Source organism: Nymphalis io, chromosome 18 (genome assembly GCF_905147045.1).
Source record: "Nymphalis io chromosome 18, ilAglIoxx1.1, whole genome shotgun sequence".
In the NCBI taxonomy this organism is placed as follows: domain Eukaryota; kingdom Metazoa; phylum Arthropoda; class Insecta; order Lepidoptera; family Nymphalidae; genus Nymphalis; species Nymphalis io.
In genome coordinates this window covers 7,955,727-7,980,323 of record NC_065905.1, presented here as the reverse complement: position 1 = coordinate 7,980,323, position 24,597 = coordinate 7,955,727, and the positions used below count along the sequence as shown (strand labels likewise).

The 24,597-nt window shown below is 36.7% G+C and overlaps 2 protein-coding genes and 1 long non-coding RNA gene across 12 annotated transcripts in view; 1 reads left to right on the top strand and 2 right to left on the bottom strand.

Moving 5' to 3' along the window:
• The window catches only part of LOC126775707 (ataxin-2-like protein), a 48,142-nt gene extending 24,667 nt beyond the window's left edge, over positions 1–23,475 (top strand). Inside the window, exons 3-19 of one of the 2 annotated variants that reach the window (XM_050497781.1) lie at positions 4,272–4,452; positions 4,920–5,166; positions 6,195–6,363; positions 6,657–6,818; positions 7,137–7,261; positions 7,627–7,705; positions 7,778–7,945; positions 8,161–8,349; positions 8,452–8,615; positions 8,892–9,021; positions 9,266–9,334; positions 15,798–15,891; positions 16,003–16,142; positions 16,378–16,593; positions 16,712–16,831; positions 17,187–17,210; positions 17,405–23,475. In XM_050497781.1, the coding sequence (XP_050353738.1) occupies positions 4,272–4,452; positions 4,920–5,166; positions 6,195–6,363; positions 6,657–6,818; positions 7,137–7,261; positions 7,627–7,705; positions 7,778–7,945; positions 8,161–8,349; positions 8,452–8,615; positions 8,892–9,021; positions 9,266–9,334; positions 15,798–15,891; positions 16,003–16,142; positions 16,378–16,593; positions 16,712–16,831; positions 17,187–17,210; positions 17,405–17,479 (2,352 nt within the window). In that variant the 3' untranslated portion in view covers positions 17,480–23,475. The remainder of the gene's footprint in view (positions 1–4,271; positions 4,453–4,919; positions 5,167–6,194; positions 6,364–6,656; positions 6,819–7,136; positions 7,262–7,626; positions 7,706–7,777; positions 7,946–8,160; positions 8,350–8,451; positions 8,616–8,891; positions 9,022–9,265; positions 9,335–15,797; positions 15,892–16,002; positions 16,143–16,377; positions 16,594–16,711; positions 16,832–17,186; positions 17,211–17,404) is intronic. The other variant, XM_050497782.1, reaches the window with a different exon arrangement.
• Positions 4,042–6,282, bottom strand: LOC126775734 (uncharacterized). The gene is made up of 3 exons (XR_007669908.1): positions 6,181–6,282; positions 4,901–5,046; positions 4,042–4,437 (listed from the first exon to the last, which is right to left on the bottom strand). It is a non-coding gene; the product is annotated as an uncharacterized LOC126775734 (long non-coding RNA).
• Positions 8,682–13,823, bottom strand: LOC126775724 (retinol dehydrogenase 11-like). Of its 9 annotated transcripts, XM_050497819.1 has the most exons (5): positions 13,390–13,568; positions 10,440–13,154; positions 10,058–10,278; positions 9,223–9,382; positions 8,682–9,035 (listed from the first exon to the last, which is right to left on the bottom strand). In XM_050497819.1, exon 2 carries the CDS (start codon positions 13,123–13,125, stop codon positions 12,166–12,168), a length of 960 nt encoding a protein of 319 aa, XP_050353776.1. In that variant the 5' UTR covers positions 13,126–13,154; positions 13,390–13,568; the 3' UTR covers positions 8,682–9,035; positions 9,223–9,382; positions 10,058–10,278; positions 10,440–12,165. The 9 variants fall into 9 exon arrangements, with proteins under 9 accessions (XP_050353776.1, XP_050353778.1, XP_050353775.1 ...); XM_050497821.1 differs by lacking the exon at positions 13,390–13,568 and adding an exon at positions 13,802–13,823 and having other exon boundaries at positions 10,058–13,154; XM_050497818.1 differs by having other exon boundaries at positions 10,058–13,154; positions 13,381–13,568.
• Positions 23,476–24,597: the final 1,122 nt, after the last annotated feature.

The window sequence follows — 24,597 nt, the reverse complement described above, 5'->3', positions numbered from 1 at the left end:
TATTAGATTAGTATATTGCCAGTGGCTGTTCGTATGGCTGATAGACGAGGAGGATAGCGTATCTTTTTCATTACTTTAAAACCACCTACTGGTGGTACGGCTTTGTGCAAGCTCGTCTGGGTAGGTACCACCCACTCGTCAGATATTCTACCGCAAAACAACAATACTTGATATTGTTGTGATCCGGTTTGAACAGTGAGTGAGCCAGTGTAATTACAGGCACAAGGGACATAAAATCTTAGTTCCCAAGGTTGGTGGCGCATTGTCTATGTAAGCGATGGTTGACATTTCTTACAATGCCAATGTCTAAGGGCGTTTGGTGACCACTTACCATCAGGTGGCCCATATGCTCGTCCGCCTTCCTATTCTATAAAAAAAAAAACCAGCAAATAGAAATGATAAGAAAATGCACTACGCGTATATATCAAATGTTTGTTTTTTGCGATGTGCGTGAGTCTTTCGCACGTTATTATTATTTATTATACACGCAAAATTGCGCAAGAGTAATATACACGAGTCTTCGTTTCGAGCTCGAGTTAAATTACATTTAGGCTGAATGTGTATGGCGCAGCAGACGCACCGTTTCCGCTTAGAATAGTTAATTGGAAATAATAGCGCATCAGGGAAATATTACTATTAATAATATATATAAATAAAGATTTTTAATTAATAGTAACAGCGCGGTGGCCGTTATTGAACACTAGTTCTCGATCGCGGCTTGTTTTGGTGGGGGGCGGGGACAGATTTCAGATATAAAACGTAAGCTAAGTCCTTATTTGGGGTAAATAGCTTGTTCCATACCAAATTTAATCATCGATTCAGTGAATTCATCTCGAAAACCTATTAGACAGACAGAGGTACTTTCGCGTTAATAATATTAGTATGGATTTGAGAAAAATATATATGAATTATTAATATATAAAATAACAGAAGCGAAGCGGGTCGCTGCGGTGCGGCTGCGACGCGTCTCCGTTGTGTAAACACGGCATTGCAATCCGGTGCCGGTGCGGCTGTGGCGTCTTGTAAAAGAAATCTTTAAACAATATTTAAGTGTGTATGTTTACTTTAAGAAGCCGCGAACACGATACGTTTCATTCTCCTATTAATTAGTATGGAAGATCGTCAACGTGTCTAGAGATAGTTTTCATAAAAAGAGTTCTGATAAAACCATCGATATTATATTTAGTATAAAAGTAAAGGCCACTTGCATGTATTTCACATTCGTATTCGCCTGTGCGTTTTAGACGCTAAAATATAACGAAATGATAATCTGAAACGACGATTCTTATGTATTACACCGGAGACTAAAACTTTTCACCGTCACCACGTGCGTGGTGAATTACGTAATGATAACATCTCTATACAAAAATCAACGGCTTAGTTTTTTTTTTTTTATTTGGCGTAATTTATGGCCTCGAACTCGAAAAATATTTCAAACAAACAATCGAAAGCTTGAATTATCGGATACTTGACGGTTGAAAGCAAAAGGTTAACAAAGAGACTCCTAAGGACGCGGTTCACTCGTTTCAAGGTTCGCTTTTATATGAGTAATGCCCTTTCGAGCTTTTTCAGTCGTAAGGGTATGGTCGTTTTGAAAGCGTGCACACGACGTTTATTTCGAAGTATCGCGTGAATACGAGCTTATTATTTTAAATCGCATTAAGTATGACCACGCCTTTACGGTCTGGTGTTGTCCTGACCTCAGAGCAACGCACTCGTTATACCCTAGACTTTTTTTATAATAAAATCCAACTATTATATGTCTGGAGTGTTATTGTACTCAGAATTCTTGAAACTCAAAAAGTTGCAGTGTATACAAGTGTGACATTTCGTGTAGATAAGACGTGAAGTTTCGTTTTGGTTTCGATATTGGTATATAGTTCATTAACCTCTAGTTTGACGTAGACTAATGTCCATAAATTTCAGACATTGGATGCGATGTCAATCTCCATATTTATCGATCTCAGTTACAGACATGTTTGAACATAAACCGTTCTATTTAGATGACATTAAAATATTTAAAAAAAGGTTTTCTGGTGGTAGGGCTTTGTGCAAGCTCGTCTGGGTAGGTGCCACCCACTCATCAGATATTCTTCCACGAAACAGCAGTACTTAGTATTGTTGTGTTCCGGTTTGAAGGGTGAGTGAGCCAGTGTCATTGCAGGCACAAGGGACATAACATCTTAGTTCACGAGGTTGGTTAACATTTCTTATAATGCCAATGTCTATATGCGATCGTGACCACTTTCATCTAAATTATATTTAATTCAATATTGCACACAACGGTTCAAAAGTGTTCATTATGTGTACTTGAATATTATGTATACGGATGCTGGTTGTGGTCTTTATGATTTTTTTTTAAAACGAGCCCACAGCGAAACGCTACGTTTATAATTACGTATATATTTATGTTGTTAAATAAAAAAGGAGGCGATTTAGATAAACGAGTATAATGTGATGAATAAATACTTTATTTATCAATCGCATGAATGAACAACTCGAACATTAGCCGCTTATCGTTGTACACTTCCTAATGATGTTATAATTAAACAAATTATATTAAAATTCTATCAATGATCCATTTATATTATACTAATTTTCGACCGCGGCTTCGCTCGCGTGTGGGGTGGAGGATAGGTGTTAGATCTCTTGTCCTTTTCCGTTCTATACTATAATTAAAACGTGGTAAAGTGACAAAAAAAAACAAATAGATACACTCATTTTCGTATTTATAATATTAATAAGCTTTACAGTTAGTGCAAAGAGATTTATTATTACCTAAATCAAAATATATTTAATTAATTAGCCTCTTATGAGGCTTTCATTCGTCGTCGAATTGTCGTCTTAAAAGATAATTTTTATGTATTTATTTATTCACTTGAATCTACATACTTAAACTAAATATACTAAATTATAAACATATTAAAATAAAAGAAGTAACAAATTTATGTAAAAATAAAAAATAAAACTATTTAAATAAAAAACAAATAAATATACTAAATAAATTTAAAGTTTCACCGGTTCGGAGTGTAGATTTTGTAGCGAAGAACTAGCATGAATGTCAGTAGTTTTTCTTTCCCGAAAATTAAATTACATTGATAGACAATTAAACGGAGTTTGAATTATTATTTTATCTTGCATGAAAGTCAATGATTTTTTTATAGTATAGGTAGGCGGACGAGCATGGGGGCAACCTGATGGTAAGTGGTCACCAAAGCCCATAGACATTGGCTCTTCAAGAAAAGATAACCATCGCTACATTGCCAATGCGCCACCAACCTTGGGAACTAAGATGTTATGTCCCTTCTGCCTGTAGTTACACTGGCTTACTCACAATTCAAACCGGAACACAACAATACCAAGTACTGCTGTGTTGCGGTAAAATATCTGATGAGTGGGTGGTACCCACTCAGACGAACTTGCACAAATCCTTTATAGAGTGACACGCCTTATCAAAGCTGAAAGTATTCAGTTATTTTAATTATAGAAGCGAACACAGAAGAATTAATTGACTTTACCTTTTAAAAAAGTTATAACTAAGAACATTTTTTATTGTAATATTTTCATAAGTACATTAGATGATCACATTTTATACTTAAATGCATTTCAATTGAAATGCTCCTCGTTATACATAAATGTATATTGTGTTTAAATCTTATTGATTATAGTTGCGGGTTTTATCTAAATAAACATATACTTACACGGACTCAATTACTATTAACCATGTAATAAATTTCATGTAATATTTAAAGTTTAGCACGCGAGACCCTAAGCACTATTGTATGCACAAGATACTGTCAATTCGGAAAGGTACTCAAGACTAACTTTGTGCACTCCTCATTTGATTTTACAGAGATATTATATATAAACATAAATCGGTCTTCTGATTTCTTAATTCATCTGTTAATACATATTTGCTATATATGTTCGCATTACTATAAACTTTTTGTTAATGATATCAATTTTTATCGAATATATCGGTTTGCGTTGGCTTCAGTATAACTCCAATTTGGTCCTACCCCGATTTAATTTGTATTCGACATTGTTACATTTTTATTGGAATCGAACATTCCGACCAATTATTTTAAGTATGCTTTTAATTTTTTTTTTTTAATTACATTTATATAATATAATTTCATAACTGATATTGAATTTACGAACAGTTCCTATAAGGTAATAATACAATAAACTTAAAACTTTACTTTTATAAATGTATAATTAGTAATGGTCGTAGGTCCGTAAGATGGTAACGTTGCTCCTTGATTTCTCAGGTCGTATTAGAGGTGGCACATCGAGTCGACCAACAAGGCGTTGTAGCTGTCGACTCCGTGGTTGAGAAGTTAATCTTCAAACCGCAGGATGTCGTGTCCATCAGGGCCAAGGATTCGGACCTCGAGTACGCGACCCACGACGTGTTTCAGACTGATAGCGCCATATCTAACAAGTTCAATGGTAAATATTAATTTAGTTATTGCTCAAATATGCAATTTGGAAAATTTCTGGACATCGTCATCTTTATGAAACATCAGTGCAATGTCTAAAAATTAGATGGTTTGGATTTTGGGCTGACTTTTACCCTGGCCATTTCTTTAACGCCAACCTTCCTTAAGTATGCTTTAGCTCGTGATTTTGTCCCACGATGTCATATATATATGTGGTTGAGGTCCTTACGTTCTCGTTTGTTATTTCGGCTCATAAAACCCCCCTACTCTCTTATAGTACCTACACGGTGAGATAAAAGTAGTTTTATTTTACTTCGAATTAATTTTATTGAGAATTTACATGGAATGGATTTTTATAATAATAATTACTATACAGCTTTCGTTCATATTTCTTTCTCGAGTCGAGTCGTAATAATATTTTTACATTACTGTATTATATGACTGAGGTAAACTAAAACCTATATTCTTATCCTGCAGGTAACGGTCGGTCAGCAGAGGAACGTCACTTAGAGCCCTGGGACGGCGAAGCCGAGGCTGCTGAAGCGCCATCGTTGAACGGCGACGCTCGACTCGAAGACCTTGAACTCGATCACCGCGCCAACGGCTGGGACGCGAACGACATGTTCCGTAAGAACGAGGAAATTTACGGAGTACATAGCACCTACGATCACTCGCTGGCCGGATATACACTTCCGTTGCAGAGGAAGGACACACAGGATTATAGGTAACGTTTCGTTTTGACAACATACTACCCACCCATGTAACTGTCAGTATTTCTATAGCCGATTCTAATGGCAGAAGGAGTGAAATTAAATAAACAACTTTGACATTGAACTGAAATGATATCATTGGTCGAGATCTAAAATAATCTATGGTATTCATTATGGATTCGTAAAAATGACGTTTTGAATGTCGGCGAAGTTGTCGGCACTTTGGAAGTATTATCATAGTGTATTATTATTAAATAAATATATATGTTCTTCATAAATTTTATGTCATGCATAATATAGCAGAGCTATAGAAAATCGCACGAAAAAAATAATGAATCTATGGTTTGTTTATCTTCAATCCTCCTGCCATACTAATACACATCACATATATATAACTTAAATTTACTATATATTATAAACAATATATAATAAATTTAAATTTTAAAATTGTCATTTAGTATTGAAGTAATATCTTGTGCTTATCACTAATAACATACATTTGAGTCTTTGAATTTATTCACTTCATCTCATTTTTTTTTTATAATATATCTTAAATATAAACAATTACTGAGTGAGTATAAAATGTAATGAAGATTTATTTATGCTTTAACTGCATAAGCAAGTTAACTTACCAAGTAATAGGGTCGCTAGTTTTCTTAATAATTGAGAATAATTAGCCCTATAACTTGTATTGTGCTTATGTTACATCCGTAACAGCCTGTGAATGTCCCACTGCTTGGCTAAGGCCTCCTCTCCCTTTGGTTTGGAGCTTATTCTACCACACTGCTCCAATGCGGGTTGGTGGAATACACATGTGGCAGAATTTCAGTAAAATTAGACACATGCAGGTTTCCTCACGATTTTTTCCTTCACCGTAAAGCACGAGATGAATTGTAATCACAAATTAAGCACATGAACATTCAGTGGTGCTTGCCCGGGTTTGAACCCACGATCATCGGTTAAGATTCACGCGTTCTTACCACTGGGCCATATGTTATATCAGTACATTAAAATAAATATGGACATACTTAACGTTATCCAGGGACGCAGAAGCTAAAGCAGAAGAGATAGCAGCCGAAATAGAAAGCGCACCGTCGTACAAAGCGCGGCTAGAACTCGAAAATGGTGACGAAGAGGAACGGTTCGCAGCCGTCGTGCGGCCCGCGGACACTGGCAAGTACGTCATACCGAACAAGAGGAAGAATATGCAGGTCAGTGGCCAGAGGGTGTGTACGCATACTAGTTATGTACTTTGTAATATTGAAGATATTAGCAACGATACGGTACGATGGAATATTGGTCTGTGTAAATTACCACGGTCGAATGTTTTTGTATCGTCGTACAAATAAATGTCTAAATAAACAGCGGTAAATCCTTGCTATCGTATTGCTCAATCAATCGTTCGCTTTTTATATATAGAGTCAATAAAATAATCCTAATTAAACTCTTTCAATACTCACCAAACTTGTAATACAATTATAAAGTATTAAAATATTACTTTCAGACGGGAAAACTAGTGAAGCCATCGAACAACAACGGGGGCGCGTCCCCCAGCGCCGGCGGGAAGCCCCCCGCCTTCTCGCACGCACCGCCCAAGGACAAGGAGCATCGCCCGCCGCGACACCACCTCACGCCCCCCTCCGACCGGCGGCCCGAGGACCAGCCGGTAACACATAACTAGCTTCAATCCGCTAACACGGATTACCTACTCAAAGTAATTAGATTCGTTAGGTCACTCGTCACTTTCGAGTCGAGACGATTATTCATTTATTTTTTATTTTAAAGTTAAAAAAATAACATGTAAAACAATAATGTATCATTCAAAGCCAATTCAAAAAAAAAATAAAAATAAAGCCAAACATGTTAGAACATAGAATTTATAACCAGAACGAAAAGAGTATATTACACTCCACATTGCTATTATTATTAGGTTGGGTTTTTCAAGTTATGATTCCATATATAAGTAATATCGTGTATCCCGCAGTCGGCGAGCCCCGCCCCGGCCGGCGCCAACCCGGCGGGCGGCAAGAGCTACGCGGCGCAGGCCGGCGGGTACCACGCGCCGCCCGCCTTCCCGCACCACGCGCACCCGCACGCGCACCACTCGCCGTGAGTACCACACACGGTCACCTTCGGGATGATACTTAAAATTGTTCCACAGAAAAATCTATTCACTTTTGGCCGATCCAGGATTCGAGTCCAGGCAGTTTTAGCTGAACTTCCTTTTCGTCTTAAGTTATTCCATACAATTTGTCAATCGCTAATCACGTGATAAATCGATAACGTAATTATACCACTTCCTGTATGCAAATTGATTTTCCTCGGAACCTGCAGCCCAGTGAGACATTATATCAACCAAGCAGTTTTTTATGTAACGACACATAAGAATTAGTAATCCGATTAGTCTTTAAATTTATTGATGGAATAAATTGATTAAATGTTACTTTGTAAACGAGTATATTATTTTGAAATAGGGCAGCAAGCGGGAAGATGAACGGCGAGCCCCGGGCGGCGCCGCTGCCTCGTCAGGGCTTCCCACCGCACCACCACCACGTGAGTCAAGTTTAATGAGTTAACATTGAAATGGAACATATCTGTAAATATGTAACAACCCGGCCCCCCCAGAACCCTCCCCCGGGCGCCGAGGCGCACGCGCGGCCGCCGCGCCACCACGCGCCGCCGCCCGAGCCGCGCCGCGCGGACGAGGTGCAGGAGCTGCGCAAGTTCGGCCAGGAGTTCAAGCTCGTCAGCTCGCCCGCGCCCGCCGCGCCCGCCGCGCCCGCCGCGCCGCCGGTACTGGCATTTCATTCCTGTGCATTTAATACCTTGCGCCCGCTTCGGAAAAACTCCGAAACTCATATATGGAATATATGAATATAATTTTGAATTGCGTTTTATACAATTTTTTGGTGTTAATGACGGCAGTGGCGGACGATCACATTCACTTTCTTCGATATTTTTTATCGATGATTGACCGATTTACTTATTTGTTTGTATTATTATTCCAGCCTCAACAGACTTCAGGCACTGCGAGTCCGCCCGAGGTGTCCGCCAACGTGGGAGCTCCGTCGTCGCCGCCCAAGCGCGAGCGGGTTCATAAGCCCCCGCACGAACCTACGCCCACGCCCACACCAACCCCCGCCCCTGCACCTGCACCTGCCCCCGCGCCTGTGCCGTCGGCGCTCCCGCACCACAAGGTATGCCGCATACACATAACCAATTATTGAAACTGGGTACAAATTTTTGTCCCAGTACTATAGTGTACGTGATTTTCAAATTAAAATGTTGTCTTTCTGCAGCCTCCGACGGGCAGCAAGGACGACCCTCCGGAGACACGCTCGGAGGCGGCGTCCCCGGCCGCCGTCACCCTAAAGAAGTCCACGCTCAACCCCAACGCCAAGGAGTTCAACCCCAGCGCCAAGCCCTTCACACCGCGCAGCCCCACCACGCCCGGGCACAGCAGGTACCTGCCCACGAGCACTACTAGCGTCGTTCAATCAATAATAATACACAAAAATAAACAAATAAAACCATTTAAAAATATATTTTAAACTGATGTAAACGTGACTGCATAATATGCATTCTTTCAATTCTCAGTATATAATGTATGGCATGTAAATATCCATCCATGAGGTAGATATTTTTAATTTACACTGATCTCGAAACGAATGATGAAATTTGACACAAAAATAAAGAAATATTATAGGTCGTAAAATTAGCGTAGTATGTACTGTTCCAGACCGCACACGCCGGGCACGCCGGTGGGCGTGGGCGGCGTGGGCATGGGCGTGGGCGCGGGGCTGGGCGGCGTGGGCGTCATGGGCGCCGGCGTCAGCTACGTGCCCGCGCCGCCGCCGCCGACGCACATGGTCAGTTCACACTCCTGCAACAGGCTTGCATTTTGATCACTCGCTTCTAAGAAATCCAATCTGAGCGATAAACTGTATTGTGGTGTATAGTCTTTATGACATACCTTTTTTTTTGTCATATTATGGTCTATTACAATTTTTAATACAAAGGGAAAAAAAAAATTACGTCTCATTAATAAAATAAAATGATGTCATTCATACATTTGTAAGGATAATTGTTCTCATAAAATTGTTGGTCGTGCAGGTGGCGGCCGTCCCCGCCTACGCGATGGTGGCGCAGCAGCCGCCCGCCTACCTGCCGCACCCGCACCCCGTGAGTACTTATACACATTTCAGACATCTTCACAGCTCCACTTAAGTTCTTAAAAATAATTCGACAAAATGAATATTACATCTGCATATTATTTATATATTCATATTTATCGCTGTTTTATAGATAATTAAAACAAAAAAGATAAAACATGCTAATAAGTTATTCTACAAAATCAATTCATCTAGTCATGTTGTTATTTCGTTTTTAATTTAAAAGTGTCGTTATTTTAATATTATTTAATTTACATTGATTTCTTTAATTTATTTATTTTACATATATAAAAAATAATAATAAAAATAATATCTATTATTATTAATCAAAGGTCAACATAGATATAGTTGGAATAAATTGCATATTCATAAACTAGATAAAACTAAAAGAAAAGTTTATGTGATATTATGTGAGCTAGCGTCGTAGCGGCACAAACGGACGTAACATCTCGCTAACAACCATCGTCGACGATGCTCTGACTAAGTAAGGAGTATTTATGTACGTTAGAAGAATTTACGTGTTAATATAACGTAACAATGATAGGCCTAGGGCGATATAAGTTAAAATATATATTTATCGAAGGCATCATAGAAAAATATAGTCACTCAACATATTGTTACCATTATTTATTGATAGATGAGTGTCTCAAAAGTCCTCTTATTGGCTATACAAAATAGACAGACCAATAGCTTGGAGAGTTGAGTGTAATGTAAGGTCGAGTTGTTTTCTCACGTGTGCGATTATCGCCCGGTCCGCGCTGCAGATGGAGGTGTCGTGCGAATGCCGCCAGTTCGCGCCCTTCCTCGTGCTGGACAAGCGCGAGCGAGACGCGGTGAGCCCGCTCACTCCTCCCACACGACTATACGCCCCCCCCCCCCCTACCACAGACTAGCTTCTCGATATACAGTGACTTCCCGATTGTGCCCGAAAGTGCTTTTAATATGTTTTATTTACTAAAAAACGGAAATACGTAAATATTGCACGATTATTTCATATACTTCTCTTTTTGTATCTTATTTACACTTAAGAATTGACACAAACACTCCAGTAGCATTTTATTGATCCAATACAAGATTATACTTTAGAATAAACAACGCAATGTTGCGAAATATACCTGCACCTGGGTCTACATTTTTATGATATTACCCGGCGATATATATCGACACAATCTACCTTCGGATAATCGGAAATTTACTGTACTCGTAATTAATATTAATTAATGCATATATATATACAGTCCCAGCTCACTGGGAATTCTATACCGGTAACCTATTAAGTGTAATGAAGTTCAAATGTTAATTGCTAATAAAGATATATAATGGGTTCATTAATTAATATTTATGATAAATAATACGAGCGACCTCGGAACGTAGACATTAAACGATGATTGCGGTTTAAAATCTCTTTAAATACAAGTGAATTTTTAATGTGATTATAATATTTCCTCGTATTCTTTGTGTAATTGAACGAGTATGCATAATTTTCACATTTATAAATATTTTGTTCATCATCATCATCATATCAGCCGAAAGACGTCCACTGCTGGACAAAGGCCTCCCCCAAGGATTTCCACGTTGACCGATCTTGCGCTGCCCGCATCCAACGGCTTCCCGCGACTCGTTCTAGTCGTCGGTCCAAATATATAATATATATTTCGTTACAAATATATAATAATTTCATAAAAACATTTTATTAATTCAATTTTATTTAAATCTATAATTGAATACGTTAGAATCAATTAAATTAATAACATTTTTTTTTTATAAATAGAAATTTTTTTTGGACGAATCGCGCGATACCTTTAGCATTCACACAGGCACTTGCTGCATATAGCATTCTCACGATGCATATATGTGACGTTTAAACAAAAATAATAATTAAGCAAAGTATCAAGCTCTAAATGCTGTACTAAGGCCTCGTCTCCATTTTTAAGGAGAATTTTCGGAGCTTATCATGCTGTTCCAATATGGGTTGGATACGAATGTAGACACAGGCATTTCCTTTCATGGTCTTTCCCTTCACTGTCGAGCATTAGATTGATTATAAACAAATATTAAGCACATGAAAATTCAACTTGTAATTTTTTGGATGTAAACTCGCAATCATCAGTTAACATTCTCGTATATCGATAATTTTAATTTACTCGTATAATCGTGTGTGAAAAGTGAGAAAAACCGTCTTCGCACCGCAACCCGGTGTGTGTGTGTCCCCTGTCTCGATAATAAAATGCGTTTGGGTGCGTTTGTCCGTAACAGCCTGTCGAGCTAATTAATCAACACACACATATAAGATACTTTATTTCTATTAAACAATAGTTGATCGTCAATAAAATATATAATTTTTTTATGTGTTCGGTTTTTGGATAATTTTTTTTTTTTTTTTGTGTTACTAATATACGTTTTACTTTTTTTTGTTATTATTTACTGCTGAATCGTTTTGTATTTTAGTCTAGAACTTAACAACGCTCTAACAAGCTATGTGTGTGTTTTTTGCTAAAACATAATACATTCTATGACACGGTACAGAAGTAATATCTAAGCAGTTCACTATTATCATACACACACATATACACATATATTTATACTTATAATGGGTAATTTTATAATGCGAACAGATTTTGATAAACCTTTCTTTACTTTGATAAAACTATTTAACGTAATAAAGAAAAGATGAGAAGGTGCTACAATTATTTTATATCATATATACAGCCTTATTCGTTACACCAGTGTATTATATATATATATATATATATATATATATATATATATATATATATAATGTCCACTGTTTATGTAAAGTATTAAAAAATACATCAAAAATGGGCATAGTTCGGCTTCGAATCATGAAACCACATCACTGAAACATGCATTCATTTCGTCCGGCGTCAGTTTGACAAGTTCCTGCGACATCGCCCACAGTTTCAAAGCCACCTCCTCGTCATCAGCCCTGTACGAAGCCTTAGCCTGTCTGCAATCCTCGAAGTACTCCCCGCTGATCTGATCACACTCGTGCGAAACGGCCAGATATATTGACGTCTGAGCTCCCTCCTCGGGTGTTTTGAAGAAAGAATAAAGCAACAGACTTCTAATCTTCTCCAGCACGGTTGAGCTTCTGTACAATGACGTATTGACCTGCCCAGGGTTCAAGCTGTTGACGTCTACTCCTGTACCTTCAAGTCTTCTGGCCAACTCTTTGCTGAATAACACGTTACACAGCTTTGTGTTAGCGTATGACTGGATGTATCCGTACTTTTCACTGTTCAAGTTGTCAACGGTACCGAACTTGTGCCACGACGACGACACGACAACGACACGACTCGGTGCAGCGTTTTTTAACATGGGTACTAGTAATACGGTCAACAGAAAAGGTCCTAAATAATTGATTTGCAGATCTTTCAGTATACCGTCCTCGGTTCGTTCTCGAGTCGTACAAATCGCTCCGGCGTTATTTATTAGAACGTCCAATTTCACTTCGGTCGCTTTTAATTCGTCTACGAAACTCCTCACTGACTTCAACGACGTCAAATCCAAATGTATGAAACGGATTCGTTTGTTATTTGTTATTTTTACAATTTTTCTAACGGCCTTCTCCCCTTTCTCGTGGCTCCTGCAAGCGATTATCAACTTTGCGCCCCGCCTCGCCAGTTCGAGAGCCGTCTCGAACCCTATGCCGCCGCTGGCTCCGGTCACGACAACAACTTTCCCGCTCATTACGGTGTCCATGTAACATCTTCCCGTTGAGAGCTTGTTGAAGATCTTTATCGACAATAGTACAATTATTATCCATGATAAAAACCACATGTCGTTCTTATGAAGGTCAACTTGGTAATCTAAAACAAAAACTTGAATTTAATGTCTAAAGTCGACTCTTAGTTATTTGAATATCTTGAAATAGAATATGCTTTATTGTACACCAAAAGAGTTACAGAAACATATATATATTAATGTACAAAAGGCGATCTTATCGCTAAAAGAGCCATCTCTTCCAGACAATCTTTCGTCAATTAAAATTAAATATTTATATGTTAAATAAATATCTATTAAAATTTAATAAACCTGTCTCACATCAAAATATATGTAAGAGTGTTTCGAACGCGTTTCTATAACAATATCGTGTTTCCGCTTAAACGAGTTTTTGCAAAATAATTAATGTATTCGCATAATTTACGCACTAGTTACCGTTAAACGAGAAATAATCGGACGAAATGAACGCGTTCGACGTTCAAACTTGACCGTGTTTTTAATGCGACTGTCAAAAGTCTTCATCAAATTGTACTTTTACGAAACATAGCGGTTATCGCTGGCTTTACTCGCTGATTTATTATAATAAATTAATTATTATGAGGTCGAATTATTGATAATTATCAAATGATATGTCAAAAAATATATAGCAACGTTAATAAAGGAGTTCCTTCCGAGCGTAACTTACATACATTTACCGGTGGTAGGACTTTCTTAGAAGGTATTTCACACTTACCACCACCGTACCCACAAGTTAACCGATCGCCAAGCAGCAATACTTTATATGGCGATATTATTGCATTACAATTTGAAGCGTAAACTAGAATACAAATTTTCACTATCAACTTTCACTCGTGATATTACTTGGATATATTTACTTAAAACATTTGTTATATAAACAAGAATTTTTATTTTAAAATATACTCCTTTTGAAATAATTACTGTTTATTATATATCTATATTGTTTTGATTCGAATGTCTAATATTAATTTATTTCATTAAATATTCAATGTTTTTATAAATTATTTATAGATATTTTAAAGTCTATTTTTAATATATTTATTCCATTACGTCGTACCCACAAACAAACGAAATTCTTTGCGATACATATTAATTTCAATCGACTTTATCAGTTGACCATGTCAGCAATAACAAAATTACGAAGGTCTCGTATTTATATACAATATGTACATAGATCATTCAATACATCGTGGACTTACATAAATATGTCTTGATTACACCGTGTCCGATAAGCCAGTTAATAATTAAATAAACACGACATAACAAATCTCATCCTAAATGTATCGAAGATTTTATTACATAAAGAATTGATGTGAATGTAAACAAATGATTATCATTCGTTCACAATATATGGTCATAAATATATTTGTCGTATTTTATTATTAAAAGTGCAGTGTGTGACAGCGAGGTCGTGTGTACTAGCTTTCCTCCTCGACATTGAAAATGAGTGAAATCAAAGCCGTCTTCATTCCAATATGTGTGATAAACTTTTGGACTAGATAACGATGTTTAAACGATAATTAATATCTTTTTAAGGAATTTATTATTATTTAGACTAGTAATCGACCGCAAGTTAGATGGGAAAAGGGGTATTAGATTAAAAAAAAGTAGCCCCTGTCCGACCTTGGGGTTCAAGATGTTTTCATATTAAATGTTATCAAAATCGGTTCAGCCGTTTAGCCTTGAAAGCGTAACAGATAGACAGAGATACGCCGCGTTTATATTATTAGTTCAGGTTGTTTCCTTAATACCTGTATAATTTATTCTGTTACAAAAAATTCGACTCGCGTTATTGTATTATTTCTCATGGTTATATGCTGTTGTGAACTTCTTTTATTTTTATTTAAAACTGACAATTTAAATTGGTATATAAGGTGTTTATGTAACTTGAAAGAAGCAACGACTACTAACTCTTCTAGTCGGAAACAATCAAGTATATCTCTAAAAATATTCGACACATATTTACTTTTAATATAGTTTTTTTCTTTATTTAATATATTTTTTATGAACGAATTAAAATTTAAAAAAATTATAATATCGTTCTGATATTTAAAAGCTTCGGGCTAGTTTATATATCACTCTAGTTATAATAAAATAGTATTATCTCCAAAACTTGCATTTGGATTTCGTAACATAACCGTTAATACTAAACATGGTTAATACCAGTTTTTGCTTTTGTTCATTATATTAAACCCATTCGACACACACACTCTTAATAATAACTTAACAAAAATGCACCGTTTTGATTTTTTTTTAATGCATTACTAATATAAACTTATGCTAAAACTGAGTGGTGATCCTGTTCATGACTCCCTGTCCGTTGTTGCCAGTGACAAATTTACTTTTTAATGAAATGAAAAACAATGTTGATTAAAAACTACTTTTTTATATAAAAAGTTATTATACTCTTAATGTGTTCTCAAAATTTTTAATTTAATTCATAAAGAAATGAAAATTACTGCTAATTTATAATATATAAAATATATATTATAAATTGAGTGATATTTATTTTTGAAATAAGAAAGAGACAACTCGAAACGTTCTGTCTCTCTTTTGAGAACATAAGTTATAGTTATCGAAAGTTTAGATTTAAAATATTCACTGATAAACTGACAGCGACACTGATACTAATCATATGTTATGACATTTATTTTACTAATTACCACCTAACACTTTTGAAGCGTATGTCTAATATGAAATTGTACGCTCAGCTGTACGGTGCGGCCATGGGAGGCGGCGGCGGTGTGGGCGGGGCGGGCCAGCATTCGCAGATCCCAACACAGTCGCAGAGAAACTTCAGAAAAGGTACAATTTAATACTAATTAATTTATATAATATTTTCAAGACGAAGGAAGATACTATATATATATTTAATGGGCTCGCATAAATTCCACGTGCAACACGTTGTTCCGCCAGGGTCCGGCGTGCAGGTGGCGGCGGCGACGGGGCAGCCGCTGCTGGCGCCGGCGCCCATGCAGCCCTTCGTGCCCTACCCGCACCCGCACCCCGCGCACCCGGCGCACCCCGCGCAGCCCGCCCTGCAGTACCAGCACATGGTGAGACTTCAGTTTTATTCCAAACTCGATATCTTCATAGTACTCAATCATGACCTGCCTTATTTGAAATGTTACAAGTGTTTTCTTTCGAACGGATGCATAGGTAACTTATCACTGAATTCGCGACGTAACTTGTACGTTTGTACGTTAGCGAAAGGAACTTGTAGCCGTTGTTACTTGATTTCGCTTTTTTAAAATATAAAAATAAATAAAACGCGTTATCTCCACGTTGCAGGTGCGCATGTATCACCACGGTGGCGGCGGAGTAGGAGTCGGCGGAGGAGTGGGCGTGGGTGGCGTGGGAGTGGGCGTGGGCGAATACGCGCCGCAGGCGCAGTCCCCCGTGGCGCCGTCGCCGCTGTACCCGCCGCCCTCGCCCGCACACACGCCGCACCCGCACCCGCACCCACACCCGCACCCGCACCACCACTACCAGCAGCCGCCGTTCCAGGTGCGTACACACCATCATAGATATTTCAAGAGTCTACGTTTATTCAGAAGATTATACAGTTACGAGAGGAAATCAATAGTTGAGCATATTAATACATTATTACTTACGTACCATACAGGTGCTGTGCCCGTTGATGGGTCCGGGCGGTGCGCACCACCACCATCACCACCCGCACGTGGCCTATCTCAACCACGCGCCGCCCACCGCCAGCCCACCTCACCACCCGCACCAAGTTCAGGTACCACCACCCATGCAACTCTTATTTCGCCTTAAATTTAATAACATTCAATGAAACAATGATACATAAGTGAATTTTTTGTCGTTTAAACGTAAAATAAATACTTACACATTTATGAAAACCCCCTTTTAATTAAACGTCAGTTTAAATGGTATTATGTCGAACACACATAACACCGTTTAAGCTGCGTTGTACATTTTGTAAAAAATATCCCTTAAACAATCTTTGATTACATTTGTCAGTTAATATAATATGTAAATAATTTAAAACTATCTCAGTTTCGATGTAGAGTTACAATATAATTAGTCCTCACCTCATACATTCTCGATGTTAATACGAATAATCTTCTCCCTAGCATTATCCTGGAATATTTCCAGGGGTCTGTATATCAATCCATCTATTTATTATTACGTGATAACACGCGCTTAGGGAATTCCCTTTATTTGAATATAAATTTTGTAAATGTTATTATAAATTAACGACTCAGCATGTCTCGAGTCTGCACAGTACTGCGCCCCTTGCTATACAATACATGTGTCGCTCCCGCCGGTCGCTAACCGCCGTCCATTGCAGCAAGTGCTGCTGCCGCCGCAGCACCAGTCGTCGGGCGGCTCCAGCACGCCGGGCGTGCACTCGTCGCACCCCTAACGCCGCTAGCACCCGCCGCGACCGCTGCATTTAGAATGGTACCACCACCTCCACCGCCGACACCGACACCGCCACCGCCGCGGGGACTACGTCGTACGTTATTACGTTTACTGCCGATCGAACTATTACATGTGTGAGCGTGTCGCCGTCTCGCGTCGTTGGGATGTGAACGCTTCCTCTCGTCCGACGTGACACGATCGCTCCGTTCTTTTTTGTACTGCATCCGGTTATCTTGTACGCGATTTGTCTCCGATTGTCCGATCGGATCGATCCCTCGATGGATCGTTTAACGTTGCGAGGGCTTCTCTTGCGAGACAACTCACGATCCGATAGTCGGAGGTCAACAATCGTACGTTAATGTCGATTTAGTTCTAGCACTATAATATATAAGGAATTATTGTTTAGACATAAATTAGCACTAAGTTAATTTAATCTGGATTTGCTCATTCGTCTAATACCGATTACATTGGAGCAGTGAGCAAAGCCAGCTTATATTATGCTAGATATATTCATTAATGATCTATGTATCGTGTTTCGAAATTCAATAATAATAAAAATTATGTCAAATTACCAAAAAAAAAAAAAAGAAAAACAATTAACAAGCGGTCATTGTAGTGTGGAACTTTTTATATTTATATATTATGTGGAAGATGAATCTAAAAGTTTACTATCTGAATACATTCTAAATGCAGACAAAAGACATGTACGTTAAATTCAAATGTAAATATTATATAATGATGGAGCTAATATAATCAACATAAGATATATTTATTAAAACAACCATACATAGGTTAACATAAGGTTTTTTTTTTCTCAAATATATATAAAAAAGTTATTAATTATATATGTATAATGAATTTATAGACAGATTTATTAGCTCCGTCTGACTAAAATATTGAAACGAAAAGTAATAACTGGCCTTACCGTAGCTATACGTGTAACGCATTTATTGTAGATCTTTTTTTAATATATAATTTCGTCGCTGGCAACACTGATTATATACGGGGTAATTTAGATAGCATTTTAAACATCGTGTTACAGTGCTGCCAGATTTTTAATACCAGTGTTTAAGTATAGTCGGTTAGCTTAGCACGGCGGGTTGAGCAGTGTGAACATCGCACATGAGGTCCTAATACGTTGTTCGTACTTGACTAACGAACACATCGTTAGGGATCAATTTGTATTATAGGTAGTTAATTTTCTCAATTGGTTGATGGGATTTGTAGATTTTTCATGTTTTTTTTATTTGTAGATGCAAAACATATTCAACGTTATTTTTATTTAGAGAAGGCTCGACGGAGCGATTCCTTTGTCTTATCAAATATTTTTTTTATAACTAATTGTAATGTGACAAAGAAACTAAGAAAAATTAAACAATATTTCCGTAATATTCAACGAAATTTAGTAGTAGTAGCTAAATATATAACATATATATAATTATACAGAGATAAAAGAATACAAATTCCATCAGCCGTCACGTTTCCTTTGCGCCTTCTCGAAGAGCGTTGTATTTATTTAGAATATATTAGTTACTCGATACCGCGGTATAACGCGAATGTCAATTAGGCAAGACGTGTATTTCTCGCGTTTATTATCTGTGAACTAACGTTACTTTCCTTTTTTTAATTTATGTAACTAAGAATATGTGTCGCCAGTCAATAACGCGTATCGACAAAAAGTAACCATTGCCCGATTATATTACCTGTGGGATTATAGTAAGTTTATTGTTTCAAGATTACTTACTAAATTTGAAAATGGAACTTAATTAATTCTTTTCAAATTAAAGACGTGAGAGTTTTTTAAACAGTCGACAAAAAATAATAATTTTTTAATAATTTTATTATATTTTTTAATTTCTCGAACGTATAACTAACCGTATTTCGTTTAAATGGCAAAGACTGAACATTTATATCATTTGAATTTTAACACTTTCAATAAAAAACGTTATAGTATAATAGGAGTTGTGAAATATCGTGATTATATATTTATTTTAATATACTTGCAAATTGTTCCGAATTAATATAAGTATCAATTCAAGTCTGATGATGATGATTATTAACATTATGGCCAGATAGAGACGGTGGCGGCCCAAGGGCAAAAGCATGCGCTAGTGGTCTTGGTCAACGATCGGTAAAACAATTCATAATTACAGGCTCAATGTTCGTAGCTAAAAATTATAAATAAGCAGCAGAGGAAAATAAGTTATCCGTGGCGCTTGGATTGCTTAAATCGACGCTGACTAGACATTATTTATGTTATCAAGTTAACGTTGCGAATATATACTTATATATATCAATACGTTTGTACATATAGCGGTTACGGTCGTCCTAATATAAAATTTCTAGTGACGTCATAACCTATGTTAAAATCTATTTAGTGACATACATAACAAACACGATAAACGCCTTTCGTTCGAGCGGCGAATTCTTTGTTTACAAAACAACCTACATATACAAAAAATGGTTATATTTCTTCTTAGTTTATTAATATATTATACGACATGGTGGCGCATAGTCTAAGTTAGGTGATATCTTTCATTGTTTTAAAGATTACCGTCAAAGAAATTCTATAATAGCGGTATATATATTTATAAAATATTTATTTCTACTGTTACTGCCTTTGAAGAGTTGTGCTACTCGCGTGTTTTATATAAATGCGATTAGGGCGCAAGTAGAATTGACAATAAAATATAATTCGATAGTTATAGGGCCCTCGAATCGATGTTACGCGATTTTGAGTCCTATGTTAGGTGGGATAAGACTCAAAATACCTATATCGGTGATCGTGGCAACTACAGTTAATTTGTACATATAGATCGGATATCACATTCGCTTCTTCCTATCAGAATACTTTCTATTCATCCATACTGCACTCAAATATATTACTCCCAAACATCAAAATCGTAAACATTATTATTTTCATATTTCATCGTAATAAGAACGATGCTGGTTTCTTTTATTTTGCGCAATCGAAAATTCATTTTATAGCTAAATTAAAATTTCGCATGGGATTGATGGCATGTATATAATACGAACATCCTCCTACAACAAGCTCCTCCCGTAGGAACATAAGCTACTACATACCCTACGATATAATTAGAATATATGTAATTCGTACGTAGTCGTTTTGGTTTGTGTCTACGTACCTTATCCGGTAACTAAAGCACGTCCACCAACATTACAAAATGATTTAAAGCATTTTCGTAACCCTCGAATGATACCTGGGTACCTTAAAGACCGAGGTGTTTTAATACTGCTGGGTCAGGTTCGTCTGTGAGTGTATGTTTGTTCATTTTGTATTAAGGGGGGCATAGTCCATGACCTCCGCGCGGTGCTCCCTGGGTAGCGCCAAACGTGGACTCGCATTCACATTACATCGAAATACGTCTACGGCACGCGCAAGAATACGTCGATATTATAAAACGACTGATAAAAATAATTGCTATCAAACTCGAAGAAGTATTTGTAATATGGTAAGTTATTATTAATAAACGATATTTCAAAAAGCCGAGATGGCCCAGTGGTAAGAACGCGTGAATCTTAACCGATGATCGTGGGTTCAAACCCGGGCAAGCACCACTGATATTTTCATGTGCTTAAATTGTGATAATAATTCATCTCATGCTTGACGGTGAAGGAAAACATCGTGAGGAAACCTGCATGTGTCTAATTTCACTGAAATTCTGCCACATGTGTATTCCACCAACCCGCATTGGAGCAGCGTGGTGGAATAAGCTCCTAACCTTCTCCTCACATGTATTCCATTCACAGGCTGTTACTATTTCAAGGTCTTGGTCAAATGTGAAGTATCTTCTACGAGTTTGGTATCGAATTAAATAGAGTTTCAAAATCAAGGGCTCACGCGGATATCTAGGGATTTTGTGCCCTAATGCCCTATAATTCTAACAAAGGTCAGTGTACAACGAGCGATAGTAATTCAACAATACTCACACTGAAACTAATCGATATTTAGTTTCGCTCGTTGCAAACGGATCATTTAAGTTTATTAGAAATTCGATTTTGTATCAAACGTGTTAAATATAAATTAGAATGTACCTATAATAGACGTATACAAGTATAATGAGAAAAATCGCGTGACGATAAATGTATAAATTTCTCCTAAGTCCATAGAATCTTAAGGTTAATGTACATATGTATATATAAATATTTCGAAAGGAAAATCATTCGAGTCCTTTCCCGAAACGATTTCTGTTCTATTCGTGTATGATTTGTGATGTAAAAAACGAAAACTACTAAACTAGAAAAAAAATCACAAAAAAAAAAAAAATGGAAAGGGCCTACGAGACCCCGTGCCACGGTATTGACGTGTTGATAATGATGAAACTTCAATCGAACTAGTGGGAGGGGTCGTACCTATGTTATTAATGTTTTTTTTTTTCACTTTTGTTTTTTTTTTTTTATTAAATTTTATTATAGCGTGCGTGATCCACCGCGTATGTTTGTTGCTAGTGACGTGAGTGAGAGAAAATTCTAAGTGCGTCTGTTGTTTGTTGTACGCCATATAAGTAAAATATGATATATTATATCGATATGATATCGTGTCGCAACACTACTTTGCGGAGAGGTCTTGTTTTGCGGTAGATTTAAAGAGGATACTATAGAGGTACTATCAGAATTTAATTGAACGATGTTTTCTTTATTGGAAAATTAATTATATACGAATCGTGGAGGTGTATTCACCGGTTCGATGCACGGTTGTGGATGTTATTTTGTATAACAGACAACTGATTTTTTGTAACATTTCGATGGGTTCACTTTCATGAAAAGATTTCAACATTTTTGTCAGCGAAAAAGCACCATTCTTAAATTTCAAATATTGTTCCAATTTTGAAAATGTTTTTGATATATATATATATATATATGTATTTGTGGTATATAAAGAATGTATTAGTATCAAGGAACACGATATAATACACTGTGAGCCCGTCAATACAACGATGACGTCAGAATCATGACGCTTGTAACTTTACCGTAATTGAACTATAGACTGACGAATCCTAATTTTGACCAACTCGATACTACATAAGTTTACTCATTGTATATATGTTTGTTGTATATATATTTTGTGTCATTTTCATGATTAAAAAACAATGTTAAAGTTACAAGTAAACAACGATTAAGGCGCCACGTGATTTTTAAACCGTGTATTAGTATTACTTTGCATTATATACGATGTAATACATTGAAAATGTTTGTTTATATGTATAATAGGACATTGAAAAATTCTATGGTAACTTTTTTTTAAGAAAACGAAAAAAAAAATACTAAATTGTTACATGTTACATTTAATGGACGGTTTCTCAGACCTAACCGAACCTCCGTACGTTCAATAATAAATACGTAACGATTATTTCAATGTCACATTTCTGTTACCTGTTACGACCATCATTGACAGAGCCAGACATTGATAATGTCGTAAACAAACGCGACATCTTGAATACGATGTATGATTCAATCTAAAAACAACTTTAATTTAATGAAACTAGAGTATATTATATGTTGCCGATGAATAACGTATGATCAGCTTCTTTATTTTTTTTTTGTACCTGAAATATGGCACTTTTAATTGCATGTGTAAATATTCGAACAGTGCAGATTGTATGTATATGAAGGCCGGCGTGCGAGCCGCGTGTAGATGTACTATTGAATGCCTTATCGGACGTGTGGAGGTCACCCTGTCGCGTGCCGAGCCGCGCACGCGTTCCGTGCGAGCGGCCGGATCGTCTTAAGACTGAGGTTATAATGGAAGGTTTTATATAGAGCTACGCTCGATGCCTATGTATAAGAATGTATGATATGCTTGGCTTTGAAGAACAATTTCGTTTTGTTTAAGTGTGAAGCTTGTTCTGCGCCCCCGGGCGACTCTAGATACGACGTGCCAAGGCACCGTTTTACTACTATGTTGAATGACACGTACAGCTGTGTCGACGGATATTTTTCAATAAAAAAGATAAAAAATGTGTTTTAAACACAACACTTGGGTGTTTTATTTTCACTACCTATGACTTATCGTTTCATTTTAATTGCCTAATATTATTAATAGTTAATTATATTACCGACAGCGACCTCTAGTAATATCACAGCTCAAGCAAGAAGTATATTCACACGTTATTTTATTTTTTATTTTATTTATTAGGTTTATTTACAATCACTTACACTAATACCTTTAAAGAAACAATTAATACAAACTTATTATCTAAGTGAAGAGATTAATTAAAAGTAAACTTAACATGCGAATAAAAAATGGAAACCAGTTCATAAATACAAAAAAAGAACCTTAAAAAAAGTAAGAAACAATACAAAAATAAAAAATAAACAATTTTATAAATATATCCAATAAGTGATACTCATTACTATTTATCATTCAAATACCTATTTACATACTTACTAAAGTTTCGAATTGAATCCTCGTGAATGTCGATAAAAGAACACACTTGGTTTAGGAGTTTATAGATAATATATAAGAACAGTTCTTCGCAAGGGTGGGCAGAGGGGTGTTATCGGAGATCGAGGATGTCTAGCAGGAACTCTTAAGTTGGATTTTTATAAGCAATTCTGGACAGTCTATTATATTGTTCATAATTTTATATAAAACAGCAGATCTTAACAGATCTCTGCGTTTATTCAACGAAGTAATTTTGTAATGTGTTAGGCGGTCTGTGTGGGAAGTTTTTTTTTTAAATTAAACTCACTAAAAGCTAAATGCTATAAGAATCTTTTTTGTATTCTTTCCAATCTTAGAATATGTGTGGCATAATAGGATCCTCAGACCATACTGTTATAGAGAAACATTTTAGTTTTAACAGTTTTAAATAGTTTGGCATTTCTCAACACAAAGCCCAACATCTTAGAAGCTTTTGTGCTCACCTTATTTAAGTGGTATATAAACGTTACTTTCTTATCAAAGGTCACGCCCAGTTCTCTTATTGTTTCAAGTTCTTGTATTTTATGTTCATTAATATCAAAACATAGATTTCTGGCGTATTTCACATTGAACATTTTTTGGGATTAAGAGACATTGTTATCCAGAGCCCAAGATATCCAATTGTTGTGATCGTTTTGTAAGAGGACGCAATCAATATAAGACTCAATTACTCT